The sequence below is a fragment of the Narcine bancroftii genome, chromosome 12 (genome assembly GCF_036971445.1).
Source record: "Narcine bancroftii isolate sNarBan1 chromosome 12, sNarBan1.hap1, whole genome shotgun sequence".
Lineage (NCBI taxonomy): Eukaryota > Metazoa > Chordata > Chondrichthyes > Torpediniformes > Narcinidae > Narcine > Narcine bancroftii.
The window spans coordinates 83,187,878-83,205,383 of record NC_091480.1 but is presented as its reverse complement, the minus strand read 5'-3'; the positions used below and the strand labels follow the sequence as shown (position 1 = coordinate 83,205,383).

The window sequence follows — 17,506 nt, the reverse complement described above, 5'->3', positions numbered from 1 at the left end:
ATTGTGAAATTTTACAGTGAGAGTGATGATTACAGACCGATGAATAAAAAGAAAACTTTGCATAGGGCAAAAAAACGTAAATATCGTCCAAGTGCTTGATGAGTTGGTGCGGCAACAAAGATGTGAACGCGTGCCACTGACTGGTCTGTTTGTAATGAAAACTTGAAAATTCCATGAAGAACTGAACTTTGAGGGCGAGGGTCGTGTCGGGTCATATTTGGCACCAAACTCCACCTATTGCAGGTGTCATCGACTGAAAAAAAAGTGCCAGATTTTGGAGGTTGCCGGTTTTCAGAATTCTGGATAAAATGTTAGGCACCTGTATACTATATGTGATACTATATTTTCAGTTTTGTTCCCTTTTATTCATTGTATTTCCTATAAAAACCAATGAGAAAGATGAATAGGATGCTATCGGACACCTTTTGATCACTTTCTTTTCTTTTAAAGGAAAGTTTACCTGGCCGAAATTTCACATTCTGGCAATGGTTTGATGGAGTCATGGAGCTGACAAAAAAGCATCTAAAACCTCATTGGAATGATGGGTAATTTCTGTAAAGCTGTGACTATTTTACTGTATCTGCCTTTTTCAGATGTCCATAATACTGCATTTGAAACAATTGCAAGTCATTCAAAACAGATACGATCACTTTAATGTAATTTTTAGTTTTCAAAGATATTTTTCATTTATTCACAAAGTATGGACATAGCCAGTAACATTTATTGTTCATCCCTGATTAAACATCTGGATTACTGCCTAGACTCTGAGGAAAGAAAATTGATGGAGTAAGGAACAGTGAAGTTTTCCATTTCAAGTTTATTATCACGTTTCTGAGCTTCCATTCCTGTCAAAGGTCCTTGAAAAAGTTGTTCTTAGCCAATTGTTGCCCTGCTTACATCTAAACAACATATTGGAAAGATTTAAGTCAGGTTATAAGGCCCACCTTAGCACAGAAGCCATCTTAATACAAGTATATGATGACCTGCTCCTTTTTACTGACTCATTTGGCTCCGCCATTCTGATTCTCTTGGACCTTAGAATGTTCGATACTGTGGATCACGCTATTTTAATAGACCATTTCCACTAGGGGGTCAGTGTTTATAACACAGCCTTGGACTGGTTTAAATCATATCTTAATAATAGGATTTTCTCAGTCAATATGGGCAAATTTTCGACTTCCTCAGCTACCCTTTCCTGCGGGGTCCCACAAGGGTCTATTCTCGGCCCCATTCTCTTTTCTTTATACACGCTTCCCCTTGTTTAGAACATCCACTGCTGTGACGATGATACTCAGCTCTATCTCCCCTTGAAACCTAACAACCAATCAAAGATAACCAGCCTCACTAACTATCTAGAGGTCATAAAGTATCGGATGACTTAAAACTTCTTGCAACTCAACGAAGACAAATTTGAGGTTATCCTATTTGGTCTCCCTCATTCTACCAAAATTATCTCCAATAGTCTTGGTAACTTATTTACCCTTATCAAACCCCACATTAAATCCCTTGGTGTGATATTTGATTCCACCTTCAAGTTCAACAGCCAAGTTAATGCAGTAGTAAAAATCTAGCTTTTAACAGCATCACCATTATTGCCAAAATCAAATCATTCCTTTCATTTAAAGATCTTGACAAATTTATGCATGCCCTTGCATTCTAATTGTCTATATATTGAGATGAGTCAGCCTTTGTTATCCCATATGCAACTGGTTCAGAATGCTGTTTGTCTGTAAAGCCCTTAATGGGCTAGCCCCCTCATATCACAGATCTCCTAACTCCTTATTCCACTTCAGGTCGGCCAACTTGAGGCGCTTGGCTGTTCTGTGCTCATATTGTAAACTCAGAGGAGATTGTGCCTTTGCTATTCCAGCCCCATACCATGGGACAACATTCCTCCTCCTATCCAATCGGCCCCCTCCATCAACTCTTTTATATCCAGATTGAAGATCTACTTTTATTCACTAGCGTTTTGAGTCCACCTCAAGCACCTGATTGTTACCTTGTGTTCTAACCTCTTGTATTTGTTTTATTCTGTACTTTTAGTAGTGACGTCTTTTTGATCAGTACAGCACTTCGGTCAACATGAGTTGTTTTAAATGTGCTATATAAAGAAATAGATTAAAATAAGCTAAACATGTACAAAGGTGTAGAGAGAAAATTTATTTCATGAGCCGTCCAGCTAGACATCCCACACCTTATCCAGCAATTAAAATACAGTACATGAGTGCAGAACAAAGGCAACATTGTTTTATGCGTGTGAGGCTCATTCAGGAGTCTGATGGTGGCAGTAACGGAACTTCTTAAATGTCCATAGAGCACAAGTTCATTTTTGTAAATCTTCTGTCTTACAAGAGGCAGCTGAAGGGGTTGTGGCTGGGGTAGAATAAGTTCTAATTTATTTGCCATTTTAATTTTTTTTGATGCAACTTTTGTATTTTATTTAAAATAAATCGTGTTAAAACTTTAGAAATATAAGTATGTTATACTTCAATGCAGGGCAATTTTGGGGTTTGTAAACAAGCAACAGGCGCAAGATATGCTGCTTTCCAAGCCAAATGGAACATTTCTACTGCGATTCAGTGACTCAGAGATTGGAGGGATTACAATAGCTTGGGTAGCAGATAATCCCAACAAAGCAGGTGTGATCATTTGTGTCCTACTATCTGCACAGGGGTCAGAACTTACAAATGTTTAAGTCATTTATGATTAAATGGTAATCTTTTAAAATGTATATTTGTTCAAAGTAATAGATTTAAATTAAAAAAATTAGTTTAATGTATTCTAATCTGTTGAGGAATTGCAAGCATGGGGTTATCAGAGCCTTTATGGGTCTGTTTTTATTCATTATTTGAAGTAGTTTAAAAAAATATATTACAACATAAGGATATTTTGTGAAACTATTTCTTCTGCTTCTAAAGCATAAAATGTATTAATTTAAAATATTCAATTTTTACAGGAGAAAGGATGGTTTGGAATCTGATGCCATACACAACCAAAGATTTTTCAATTCGATCACTGGCAGATCGCATCAGTGACCTCAATCATTTGCTCTTTCTTTATCCAGACAGACCAAAAGATGATGTGTTTTCTAAATATTATACACCACCATTATGTAAGTGGGCACTTTTACAATTTGAAGATGTAGTGGTTTAGGGTGCATGATAAATTACAGAGAAAAAAATTAATAAGTCTCATAAATACCATATTTGTTGATTGCCATTGTGAAATAATATGGCTACCGTGAAATTTCTATAGTTGCTTGAAGTATCAACAAAAGTAATAATAAATTAATAATGAAGCGATCAGCTTTAAATCAAACGTTCAAATCACTGTACAGGTGCCTTACCTTTTATCCAGGATTCCCAAAAACGGGCACTTTTTCCAGTAGATGACATCTGCTCATCAAAGATGGGAGTTTGGCGCCAAACATGACACGACTCTCGCTCAACTCCCGTGCATCCTGTTGCATTCTGCGTCGCTAATTAGTGGTGTCATAACTTTATAAGTACCCTACCCGTCAAGCATCATTATGTTGGACTATCCCGTGTCGTTCCACTACTTTATAAGTGCCTCCAAATCACAGTGTACTGACGGCCGTCCAGTGTCACAGTGCTTCCAGTCGGCCTGGTGGCAGCTCAATGAGGGATCAATGGCTGGCATTTCTACCCATGATCCCCCCCCCCCCAAGCAGTTGAAACCACTGCCAGGCCAGGGGACCCAAGAAGGGGACCATTCCCCTAGTGCTAGTACAGGGGTGGGGGGAGAGAGAGAGAGATGGTGGCGCAACTTGGGCAGGCGAGGTGGAGAGATGGCGGCGCGACTTGGGCAGGCGAGGTGGAGAGATGGCAGCGTGACTTGGGCAGGCAAGGGAGGGGGAGAGATGGCAACGTGACTCAGGCAAGCGGCCGGGTGGGGGTAGGGGGGAGACAGCAGCGCAACTCAGTTCAGGGGAGAGAGAAAGTAGCATAACTTGGGCAGATGGGCTTAAAGAGACAGCCATTTTAAAATTATTCCGAAAAGTGGCGGGTGTCTGGTCCTGACGATTCCAGATAAGAGGTTAGGCACCTGTATAAGTAATCCTGGAGATGTTTTATTTCTGTGAAAAAGATTAAGTGTCTCTAATTATTTAGAATGTTTAAAGATCTCTAAGCATTAATGTTTGACTAACTAGTTTTCTGCATATCCTCAATTACAGCAAAAGCAGTAGATGGATATGTGAAACCGCAGATTAAACAGGTGGTTCCAGAGTAAGTATTGCAATGAGACCTTCTGGAACACTTCGACTTTGTTTCACTTAAATATCCATAGTCTTTAACAATTGTCTGAATTTTGATTTCTTATCACCTGCCTTTGCTACTATGTGTGTAATTCTAATTTTGGATATCTATGATGTAGCTAATACAATAATTCATTCAAAATTCTGGAAATGTTCATCAGGAAAGACAGCATCAGAGGGGAGAGAAAATTAATTAGTTTCAGATCAGTGAACTTCAACCATTTATAAAACTTCAAGTTGAAATGTTAACTTTTTCTTGTGAAATAGTTGATGGGTTGGTTTTAATTTTAAAAAAAAATCCCCTAGATGCAGGAAAGTTTGCAAACATCAGGAAAATAGCAGATGTAACTCATTTGAAGAGAGAGAGAATTAGAAAACAGGAATCTGTAGACCATTATCTATACATTTTCTGTGAGGAAAATGTTAGAAGGGTGGGAAGAAAGCAGAGCACCCAGTGGAAGCCCACGCAGATAGAGGGAGGGGGAATATACAAATTCCTTACAGACAGTGCTGGATTCAAACCCTGGTCACTGACGCTGTAATAGCATTGCCCCCTGGTGTATTAACCATATATTACAGGCAGACTACCTCACTGACAAAAGGCAAAGGAGGAAAAACCCAACACCCAACCCCAACCCACCAATTTTCCCCTGCAACCGCTGCAACCGTGTCTGCCTGTCCCGCATCGGACTTGTCAGCCACAAACGAGCCTGCAGCTGACGTGGACTTTTTACCCCCTCCATAAATCTTCGTCCGCGAAGCCAAGCCAAAGAAAAAGAACAGGCAGACTAACTGTGATTTAATTAAATGGCAGAGTAGATTTTATTCTCGAATGTGTAGGTCTTCCACACATACTACGCAACATGCTGAGTGTTTCCAGCATATTCTATGATTTAAAATATACCCAATGGTTAGATTACCAGAATATTTTTATTGAATTATGGAGAGAATAATTTGATCATTCGTGATGTGGGATTCTTCTCAAGTTGTTCCTTCAGTGGAACATGGCTTATTAGGATCTTACTAATTTGGTCCTAAAAATCTTATGATCCAATACCTCCACACTGTATGCTGGAAACACAAAAGAGACTTCCGATGCTGGAATCTGGAGCAAAAAAGCAGTCTACTCGAGGAACTCAGTGACTCAAGCATGTTCAAGAATTCAATGATTTCGACCAAAAGCGTTGACCATTCTAATTTTCTCCTACTGCTTGATCTGTCGCTGAGTTCCTCTTGTGTTTTTGCTGCCACACTAAAAGCTATTTTAAGCTTGCATTTACAGTGTTCAAGTTTATTGTGGAGTGGTAAGAAAATTGATTATTCAGTCAACTAACTGCACTGCATAGAATCGATTATCTTGCTGCTTGCAGATTTGCTACCGCATCATCTGATGCAGCGTCAGCGAGTAGTACCTATATGGAACCAGCAGCGTCACCTGCAGTTTGTCATCCACCACAGTATCCTCTCTACCCACCAAAGTAAGCATTTTTCAATTATTGACTCTTTTGAGGATTATTTAGTGCAAATAGTCCAGTGGAGATCCCATATATGTGTAAACAATAATTTGCCTTTTTGAACCAAACAGTATACTGTTTATGCCATCAAGAAATGTTCGTGATGGTTTTACGTCAAGTTTACAATATGCATTTTTGTTTCATATTCTCTTGGAAGTGCGTGTGCCCCCCCCCACCCCTCCCCCACCCAACCAAGGAAGAGAGACTCAGAGATTTAAAACTCTGCACTGTAAGTGAACAACATAATGACTACAATGGCAAATATTAAATTGATAATATGCCTATAACATAAAATAATGCTTGTAATGGGTTAACTTATTTACAAGCACATTAATTGCTTCAAGACAAGGGTCTGGTGCAGGTTTATCAATCATATTTGACATTGTACAGGATGAAGGTAGGAAAATTTAGGGAAGACACCAGGAGTGAGTTTTTATTTTTATTAACAAAACAGAGTTATGGGTTTCTGCAACACATTGCCAGGGGTGGTGGTCGAGGCTTGTACAATGGGCGCATTTAAGAGGCTCTTAGACAGACACATGGAAAGAGGAATATGAAGTAGGGAGGGTTTTGTTTTTTAGTTGGTAGGAATATATAGATCAGCACCACATCATGGGTCGAAGGGCCTGTACTGTGCTGTACAGGTGCTCCCCTACTTACGATGGTCCAATTTACGATTTTTCAAAATTACGATGGTTCGAGTTCATACTTTCAATTTCAAATTCCAATCAGTTCCCATGCTTGCGATATGCAATCCGCGACTCTCTCCCAATGCTGGGCGCTTTAGTTCAAAACTTCAAACATTCTTCATGCTCAGTGTGCTTTCAGCTGTGTACGTTAACGGTTTTGTCAGTGTGGAATAAAGGTATTCAAAATTAAATTATAAAAATGGTAGGTGCGGGGTTCTTGACTTCCTCCTTGGGGAAACTCCATTTTCTATCAGATCTCTGCAATAGAGAAATTCACAATCACGAGGAACCATTCTATTCCCTATCACCTGCAATTCTCACCGTGAGCATCAAAACCCGTATTTCTACTGTCTGAAAGTTTGCCTTTTCATTTCAAATCCAATGACCTGAACAGGCTTCCAATTAATATACAAGACAGTTTATTAAATCAAGCAATATCATGAAATAAAATAATTGGGCTTTAATCTCTGCCTGTATAAGTCAAGCAAGTACCAAAGAATTCCCACAAATTGATCAGATATCATTTAAACCATAATATCTTGAAATGATGTGTACCTTCAAAATAAGATGTTGATGTACAGAGTCTCAGTTAATATCTCAATAAATAGGTGTACCTCCAGTAAGACAGCACTCCCTCCGAGGCAGTCACCAAAAGAGAACTGCATTGCCTATTAGATTATGGGTGATCAAAAGTAAAATCAGATTCAAAAGGAAAACATAGGCATTATAACAGTTTGAAATCACTCAGTATGTCAGCCAGCATCTTTGACCACAGATACTGACACAGCTTGTAAAATGTTAGCATTATTTTTTTGGTTTTGTTCAGATCCATAAAATTGAAATCTGTTTACCCATTCTTTCAAGTTTTCATAAATCATTCACAAGTTGAAATATTATTGAAATACTCGATCTAAACATGCACATACTGTATCCATTGAATGTCACCACATCCTCTGTTACTTGTATACTTCTCTTTTCTAACCTTGTCCTTAGTTTTGCATCAGCTGTATCATCCTGCAAAATCTGTTCTGCGTGTCCAGCACTTTTGCATCCTTCCACATTGATGACTAGAATTGGGAACATAATTTGTATTCTGTACCAGTGTTTTATAAATATTCGAAGTGGCTACTATTCCTGAAGCTCTAGATCCCATATTATTTTCTTTTGATTATTTAGTCAGTCATACTAGAAAGCATTAACTTGTGAACTTTCCTTTTGTATATGATCACAGTGTTCAACTATCTTCAAGAGATTAATATAAATACCCCTGGACTCCTCTGTGTGCAGTATATTAGGAATGTAACATTTAATCTGTTTTGTCCTGGTTCTTTCTGCCAGAGTATACAAATTCACTTTTAATTTGGTGCTGTTAATTTTGGTCACCTATTGTATTTTTTAAAATTAGGCTCACTGATTACCAAGTTTGACGTCATCTGTAGTATTGAAACTATACTCAGCATAATCGTATCCAAGTCATTAATATAGTGAAAAGGAGGTGGTAGTTACAGAAAGGCTTGATAGAATTTTCCAGACCTCCCTGCAAACAGAGAAGGTTCCATAGGGGAGGAATAATAGGAAGGTATAACATCCCTAGCATCTGAAGGCAGGTCAGTTTATGGTCCATGCTCAACTATGTAACATCCTCCAGTATCCCTAGCATCTGAAGGCAGGTCAGTTTATGGTCCATGCTCAACTATCTAACATCCTCCAGTATCCCTAGCATCTGAAGGCAGGTCAGTTTATGGTCCATGCTCAACTATCTACATCCTCCAGTATCCCTAGCATCTGAAGGCAGGTCAGTTTATGGTCCATGCTCAACTATGTAACATCCTCCAGTATCCCTAGCATCTGAAGGCAGGTCAGTTTATGGTCCATGCTCAACTATGTAACATCCTCCAGTATCCCTAGCATATGAAGGCAGGTCAGTTTATGGTCCATGCTCAACTATGTAACATCCTCTAGTATCCCTAGCATCTGAAGGCAGGTCAGTTTATGGTCCATGCTCAACTATGTAACATCCTCCAGTATCCCTAGCATATGAAGGCAGGTCAGTTTATGATCCATGCTCAACTATCTAACATCCTCCAGTATCCCTAGCATCTGAAGGCAGGTCAGTTTATGGTGCATGCTCAACTATGTAACATCCTCCAGTATCCCTAGAATATGAAGGCAGGTCCGTTTATGGTCCATGCTCAACTATGTAACATCCTCCAGTATCCCTAGCATCTGAAGGCAGGTCAGTTTATGGTCCATGCTCAACTATCTAACATCCTCCAGTATCCCTAGCATCTGAAGGCAGGTCAATTTATGGTCCATGCTCAACTATGTAACATCCTCCAGTATCCCCAGCATCTGAAGGCAGGTCAGTTTATGGTCCATGCTCAACTATGTAACATCCTCCAGTATCCCTAGCATCTGAAGGCAGGTCAGTTTATGGTCCATGCTCAACTATCTAACATCCTCCAGTATCCCTAGCATCTGAAGGCAGGTCAGTTTATGGTCCATGCTCAACTATGTAACATCCTCCAGTATCCCTAGCATCTGAAGGCAGGTCAGTTTATGGTCCATGCTCAACTATCTAACATCCTCCAGTATTTAATCTGAAACTTTGTTAAACTCTTTCTGAAAATCCACAGAAACAACATCTGTATTTCCTTCATAAATCTCTACCACCTCATCAGACAAATTATTCAGGTTTGTCAAACACACTTTATCTTTAACAGATCCAGCCTGGCTGTTTTATTAACTCAAATGGAGACACCAAGAGACTGCCGATGCTTGATTCTGGAGTGTAAAAAAAAAGGATCTGTGGAACAAAAGCGATAGTCCTCATTTTGGGTCTAAGATGTAGGAGAGAGATAGACATATGGATGGGTGAGGCAGGAGCTAGCAAGCAAAAGATGAATCCATGTGAATAAGGATTAATGGGCAGGTGGTCATATGTATGGATGGACGTAAGTAGGGGAGAGGCGGCATAATAAAAATAATAATTTTTATGGGTTTCTAGGATTATTCAACGGTCTCACTATCTGGGAAGAACCCATTTCCCAGCCTGGCAGTCCTGGTTTTTAGGCCCCAGTATCTTTTCCTTGAAGGTTGTTTCTCAAAGATAGATGTATATCGATTTATCTTTGAGAAACTGCAATCAAGTACAAGGTTCATTCATTCAGGTGCTTTGCTGTTCAGCACAAGTGATCATGTCTTTCCATCCATCATGACTTCTGACCCTCCAAATTGTAGTTGTTGCCTTCCCTGTTCTCCTTCCGTGAAGGCTCCATCTTTGAGCTGAGACTGTTGATCAGATTCATCTGTCCAGCATTTTTAGTTTTACAACCATAAATTCCAATTTGTCGAATCTGCTTGTAAAAGCCATCCACCGTCTGAAATCCATGGCTTCACGTCACCCCGATTGGGAGGCTAAAAAAAGTACTACACTTAGCCCAAGGGTGAGCAACAAAAGGATGGAAGGAGCCCCTTGCATTGACACTGATGAGAAAAAGGAAAGGAGCATTAAAAACCAGGACTTCCAGGCTAGGAAATAGCTTCTCCTACATACAGATGTCTATAGATATAGATATGGAGAGATGGAGGGAAAGATATATGCATACACATAATGGTGAGTACAGCAGGGACTGGAGCTGGTGCTAGGCTTAGTTCAGAAGAGGGTATTAGGAGCAAAGGTTTGGGGCTAACTTGGTGTAGGATTCAGAGCAGAGCACAGAGGGAGAAGAATTAAAAGTAGTGTTTAAGTTGGAGGTGGGATACAAGGTCAGGAGCTTGGGAGAGGTGTGGAAGGATTGGCAGCAGCGGATCTTGAGGCAGAAAAGTGAGTGGGAAAATCTCACAGAGCACTGCGGGTTTTGAGGTGGGTAAGCTTACAAACCTTTATTTGTGCCAGGATCACATAGAAAGAGTTGATCCTGTGGAGGATAAAGAAGTTGCTATTTCCAAGTGCCCACTATATTCTTGTGATAGCTTTGAATGACTTTTCTCCACACAGATTAAACTGTCCTGCCAATAATTGCTAAGGATATAGTGTTTCCTTTTGTACCTCTCCTCTGGCACTCAGCAAGATGTGGGAGTACAGGAAAATTATTATGTCAAACACCTTTGCAGTCTCCATTCCCCATTTTGGTCAAGGTATCCACTACCTTTCTGAAATGAGATAGTTTGACCATCGATATGACCAGCTTGCTTTAACTTTAATTTCCCAATCCCCTCGTCTAATTGGCTTAATGTCAGTTCATATGTAGCTACTTATTGTAAATTGGCAAGGGATATTGTCCTAATGAAATGTGTAAATAGAAGTTGTTAATATGTTTGATTTTGGATGTATAAAGAAATTAGCAATTTATTCTTGAAGATTCCTCATAAAGATTCATTAGAAAATGCAACAAATAATTGTTATAATAAGATTGCCCTTTTGTAAATCAAACACCATCTTTATAAGGTTTCATGATTTTCTTTCAGCCCAGACAGCATGCTTGATCCCGATGGGGATTTTGACCTAGATGACACAATGGATGTTGCCAGACATGTTGAAGAACTTCTGCGCAGACCTATAGATAATCAGTGGCTTCCTCATCAATCAACCTGATTTGCCATCCCACCTCATAGAAAATGATCTCTTATGGTTTCATTTCCATAAAAATCATTCATAATGTGAAATGTTAATATTGCTTGTGAATCTAATATTTTTGGTGCATGTTGAAGCAGTGCAAATGTTTAAATCTTCTGATTGCTTGGAAGAAGGTTGCAGTTTTGAAGACTTCAATTGTTTTTTTTCCGGCTGTAAAAAAAATGCAAGTTGCTCATTTGCATGATTTTTATTTACCCATTTGGAATTTCAGTTACTTTTTTTGGTAAATAATTTTCATTTGTATTTTTGTGTGGATCACTGTCCTTACTGAGAGGCTGGTCAGAGATGTTTTATTTGTGTGTGTGAATTCTACTTTTTGGTCATTTACCATTATAGTTCTTTACATGGTTTATTGGAAATTAATACTCCACTTTTGATTGAAGCTTTGACCGTTATCTCATAATTGGTGCAGAAGACCCACACTAAGAATGATTTTGCTCTTTTTAAAAAAAAAAATAGACATCACAGCGTCGGTGATATATTTGGGAGGGGGATAGTTTATGATGTATATTTTTGTATCCCTGAACCATTTTGTTCATAATTGTGTTTGTTGCTTCCCCGATCACTCTGAATTGAACAAGATTTTTTTAAAGTGACCATGCATTTGATTTCTTCTATTGGAAAAGGTTTTTTTTTAAAAAAAAAGGTATTTACACCTTTGGCCTCTTTCAGAATCAAGGCAATTTTAGACTATCTTATTACATAATCTAGGCTATCAAAAGTGCACCTAAGTTCCAAACAGAAGTTTGGAATGGCATAACTGTCAAGATTTGCAAAATCAAGATGACTAGTTTGTGCTTTACCATTTTTGGCAAAATTAAGTACTTGCTAAATTTGGTCATAAGAACTAGTTGATTTGTTTGGGATATTTAAAATTCTTTTCGGGTATCAGAGAGACGCTGTATAAGGTGCTGCTTTATCTTGCAAGAGCAGTGTTGTCTGTAACAGGCCTACTTGAAGAAAGTATATTTTACTTTGGTTGCCTTTATGCCTGCATGGAAGACTAGTCTTCTCTTTGATGTAATGTTTAGCTAATAAGCAGTGCTGAGGTCAATTGTATTCATTATCGTGTCATTTGTTTTGTATGTAATAAGGAATATGTGCGTACGTTTTAAAGAATTTTGATCTATGATAGATAAAGCTTACAAAAAGCAAAGCAGCCAGACTATTTTGAGATGCCTTAAAAAGCTGCAGGTGTAAATTAATTGGTGCAGTGGACAGAGAGTACTTAAAAACTTGAATGTGACGTCACTGTTCCTGATGTTGGCAATGTTCAGACAAAAAATACTTATTTCACCAAAACCCAAAAAATACTTATTTCAGTGGGACCACCCCTTTGGTAATTGAGTGGTTTTTTGTAATCATTTGTTTTTATGCAATTTACAGGAATTGAAACAATGTTTGTTTTTTTTTGAAGGGGTGCCCATTCTGATGTTTGCCATTATCATTTGTCCAGGAATGCCATGTTCAGTCTAATAGCTACAAACAAAATGGGGAAGATTAAAACAATGGAGATGTTTACATTTTAAATTACCGGATATGCTAACCCCTGTTTTTTTTAAAAATCCATTCATTTGTTTTTAATTTTGTTCGATTGCTTGGGCCTACTGAGTTGTAACAAATTTAAATTTTGTTATATTACATTTGGTTATCTTTAATACAAGGTAAGCTAACAAAAGACCAGTTTATTGCTACTGCCGAACATTTTTTCTAGTTCTGACAGTTACGGATTTGTATATATTATGGTTAAAACGTTTCTTCAGGATTCTTGCATATATTCCTAAATGCAGCCCATAAAAGTGAAATTTTATTCCTTTAAATTCTGGTCCGCATGCTCCCACGGTCTAGCTTTCTATAAACTATTTCAAATCTTATCCCCTCTTTCACCTATTATATGATGTACCTTTATTCTCTTTGACACTGAAATCTGGGTGAGAAGTTTTTGGATATACTATCAATGTTAAATCAGTTTCAAATGCATCTCACCTGATGCATGGTTTGATTGTATGTAGTCTAGTATTAGTCACCGCACTTCGCTACACTGTTGGCCAGTAGTGAAGGATACATTTAATTCCTTCTGTATGATATCAGAAAGCAATGCAATCATTTATTTTAGGGTATGACTTCAATGTAGGCAGGAATGTGGTTCATTCTCTTTTCAGATTGTAAGGATGCTTTATCTCATTCCTAGGCTCTCAGTCTACATTGCACTATTTAGTGGTGCAGAGGGAGTGTTCAGGATTGTTAGGTCACACGAGATCAGCTCTGAAACTATATTGTACTGAAAGTTGATAGCAGATGAAAAATAACATTTCAGCTATCCTCCGTTCATCACGAGATTTAAAGATTCATGTGTAACTGTCATTCATTATATGTAAAGAAAGAAGAATAAACCAAGAATTTTACCCGACTATGAGCCTTTAAAGGATTGTCAGATGTAACTGTTGAGTCTGTGTCTAACATCTCTTTTCAGAGAGAGGTTTTCTCATGCAGAGATCGAAACTTTACATTAACTGAATGCATCATTCAAAATAAAACGGAATCATATAGGCCAGTAGTGATTCTCTTTGGATATTTATGAACCCAAACATACTATTAAGAAAATTTCCACTCTAAGTTGTAAAAATAAATTTTCTCTCCAAAATCCCCTTCCCCCTCCATTATGAAGCTCTCTGTCCCTTACCTTCTATCCATTGCTAGTCTTGTGCTTAGATAAGGAATTTGTAGTTTAGAGAGAAGGCATTTTTGTATATCTGATAGCTTTCAGCAAAGTCGCTGGTGATGTACAACAATTTAACTTTGCTGCCAACAGAAGTATATTGAAAGCAGCATCGTTGGTGTCGACCAAACTAAAGCTTGGATTAGGTGGACATGAGAGGCTGCTTTCATAAGTCAACTGCATGGAATATCGCAGCTGAGATTCTGCTGGATAAATCCCAAGTAAAGTCTTGAACCTAGCAAAACTTGTCCCTGCCTCTTTCAATATGTCCACTACTGGTTTCCTGGCAAAAGAGTTATATTTTGCCGTGGTTCACTGGATCAGTTTGTGGATCCTGAGCCAAGGTAGTTGATTTTGATGGGGATTATAGGTATGCAGTGAAAAGTGGGTAAGCCGTTTTATCATTATTTTTGGTGTGTTTGATGTCTTTATTTGAAGATGTTTGTTTTTAGATGTTTTAAAGTTTTTAATGGGTTTAAAACATACTGTCAAAACCAGGAGCATTTTAGAAATTGATGTTTTTGGCAGCTGACAGAGATGGGATGTTAAAGGAATTCAGATTAATTTCTGGGAAGGGGCGTCTTCATTCTAATCCAATTTTCTAATCAGGGTTTTGGATCAGAACACTGAGATAAGACGAGTCTGGGAAAGCCTGTGTCAGCAGAATCTAGGATAATAAGATCAAAACACAATGCAACTTAATTTTTGCATGCCCCTCACTATTACTAGTAAAAGGAATTTTTATATTTAAGGAAAATTGTGATATAGCTCTTGAAACATAAAATTGACAGAAATTGAGATCTACCTAGAAAGAATTGTCATTTTTTTCCCCCAATTTGTCCCAAATGCGCCTTGACCTCATCAACCCATTAAACTTTGGTCAGAGTTTTGAAGAAATGTTTTTGCAACACAGGATTTTTTTTAAAGAATGTTGCCCAAGTCTTACATCTGTACACCCAAATAACTTGTGGAATCATAGGTTATTTGTGTCAACTTGGAGTTCAGAACCAAAAAAAAAAATTATTCCAGAACCAGTAAGAATTGTGGTACTTTATATAAGATCTGCTGTGATCCCACAAGATTTCTAGCAAGTTTGAATCCTATGTCCTACTCTGTTTCTTTGGTCCTGTTTTTCACTCCTAAACTGTAACCTGTAAGATGAACCTTGTAATCAGTATTCAGTTACAGAAGATGGAAAGCTATGGCATTGGCTGAGAACAGAATTGGGCTTTGCTGTGACTTTCACAATTGGTTCAAGCACAGGTCAATTTTTTTCCCCCCAGTGATACTTTATAACTAGAATAAAATTAAAGTGACCTTGTAGACCAGCCACTGGGTTAAAGAACTGAATTGTTACTTAATTTAAGTAACAGGACTGTTACTTATTGGAATGTTTGAAAACCTTGCTTGAAAGTATTTTCTTGCTCAGGTTTTACTCGGTGTTGACCTAATGTTTGCCAGGCACATATGCTGAGTAGTTCATGAAATTTAATTTACTTTGCGAGTGCACGTCCAATTTTGTTTCTATTCTTAGTCCTTCAGAGAGTCTAATGCTAACTGGCTAGAAAAGAATTGAGGACAAGCATGAATGAGAGGACATGGCACAATGACGACATAAACTGATGAATGCATTCCTGCATGAATTTTAAAGAGAAAAATATACTGCATCCTTCATTTAGGCTTGCATTATATTGGTAATTTAGAACAGGAAGGAACCCTGTAAATAAGGAGTGTGGACACTACACCTCCAATGAACTTTAAACCTGTTTCACTTCTCGCCTAGATACCTAAATGTGTTTGGGGGAGGGACAATGTGATGGGAGAAGGGGAGAACAACTTGCAGTCTTGACCTGATTTTACTAATACTAGTCAAAGCAATATTTTTAATGGAATACCTAAGTTATGCTGTATATGTTCTTCATTGAGCTTATGCTGTGCACACCATAAAACAATACAGGTTAACAGTGATAATTGTATGGTTTTCATTAAATCTATAATAATAGCACACATTTCATGAATTTAGTTACAAAGGTGTTGTAATAACATAAACGTTTACAATCTAAAAGTTCATTTAAATTGGATAGAATGTATGTCTGTTAATAAGCTTTACCAGTAAATTGATTTATTTTTTAACGATCTCTGTTGTCTGAGTGCTTCTCTTGTTTTACATCTATTATGTTTTTCAGTTAGGGCAAAATTTAACAAAAAAATCCTGTCTGCATTGATTTTTTGAAATAGGATTGGCATCTTTTTCAATATTTTTATTGGATTTTACAGAAACAAGTAGAAGCCGTTAATCAAAAGGAATATACAGAAAAAAGTTATATAAGAAAAATTAAACTATCATATGTCAACTCAATATCATACAGGAAAAAGGTAGTAAAACACTTATACAATTCTATAATTTCACTACCATTAAAATAAACTATAAACTCACAAAGCAAGATCCAATGATCTTATAAATTTCAAAAATAATTGATAAAAGGACCCCATAGACTTAGAAAGTTTAAATCCATTACAATAAAACAACATCTGATTTCCCCCCCCCCCAAAAAAAAAGTTGGGCATGTCATTGATAGCCATTGAGTATAAGTAGGAGGGAAAGCATCTTAACATCTCGCAATAAGGGAGGCAAAAGAGGCTACATGGGATTGAGACGTAGTTAAATTCAAATCAATTGTAGTTGATCCAAAAAGAGCAATTATATGATTAGGTCTCAGATTCACATTGAGAACTATAGATAAGGTACAAAAGATATCTTCCCAAAAAAACATATGTAGCAAAACTCCTTGTTCAGTCTTACATCTGTGAAATTTTGAGGAAATGTTAGTAAAATTTAGCCAATTGAACTTTAGAAAAGTAAGCTCGATGTACTACCTTGAATTGTAAAAGGGTATGTCGGGCATACAAAGAAGATGAATTTACCAATTTTAAGATAGAATCCCATGTAGTATCCGAAAATGAAAGATGAAGATCTTACTACCTTAATTTTTTAATCTTGCCTAGGGAATTATCCCTAGAGTTTAATAATAAATCATATATAGCTGATAGAAGCTTTTTTTAAAAAAAAATTCGGTTTAAAATCATTGATCATCCCTTTTGTATTTATAACAAGATCTTGATGTCTCAACACTACAGAGTTCAAAAAAATCTAATTTGTATGTTTCTAAATTTAAAAGAGTGTTGTTTGAATGAAGCTAAAATATTATCAAGAAATAAATCTTGAAAATATTGGATACCCAACTTAAGCCATTCACAAAAAAAACAATCTTGCTCAGAAGGTGGAAAAAAAATGAACAAATATTGGGTTAGCAAGTAAAAAAATCAATGATATCCAAAAAAAATTCTAAATTGAAGCCAGATACAAAGTATACTTAACAAAATTATCAGATAATTTGGAAGCTGGAACAGTAATGGCACTATAAGAAAATATTTTTTAGTAGAGTTAATTTCTAAATCAATCCTATTTGAAGCCTCTATTCTATCCTTGTAATGAATGCATGTAATTTTAGCTGCCCAATTATAAAATCTAAAATTAGGTAATACCAAACCACTTTTCTTTTCAAGGTTTTGAAGGAAATTTTTACTAAGAAGAGGATGCTTGTTTTTTTCCAAATAAATGACAAAATAATTGAGTTAAAAGAATTTTGGGAACAAAAACAGGAGCAT

At 37.3% G+C, this 17,506-nt stretch overlaps 1 protein-coding gene across 1 annotated transcript in view; it reads left to right on the top strand.

The window, feature by feature from the left end:
• Positions 1-12,847, top strand: part of LOC138747734 (signal transducer and activator of transcription 5B-like) — a 46,115-nt gene extending 33,268 nt beyond the window's left edge. Inside the window, exons 13-18 of the mRNA XM_069907251.1 lie at positions 451-545; positions 2,497-2,639; positions 2,957-3,112; positions 4,196-4,247; positions 5,647-5,754; positions 10,950-12,847. Of these exons, the coding sequence (XP_069763352.1) occupies positions 451-545; positions 2,497-2,639; positions 2,957-3,112; positions 4,196-4,247; positions 5,647-5,754; positions 10,950-11,076 (681 nt within the window). The 3' untranslated portion in view covers positions 11,077-12,847. The remainder of the gene's footprint in view (positions 1-450; positions 546-2,496; positions 2,640-2,956; positions 3,113-4,195; positions 4,248-5,646; positions 5,755-10,949) is intronic.
• The last annotated feature ends 4,659 nt before the right edge of the window (positions 12,848-17,506 follow it).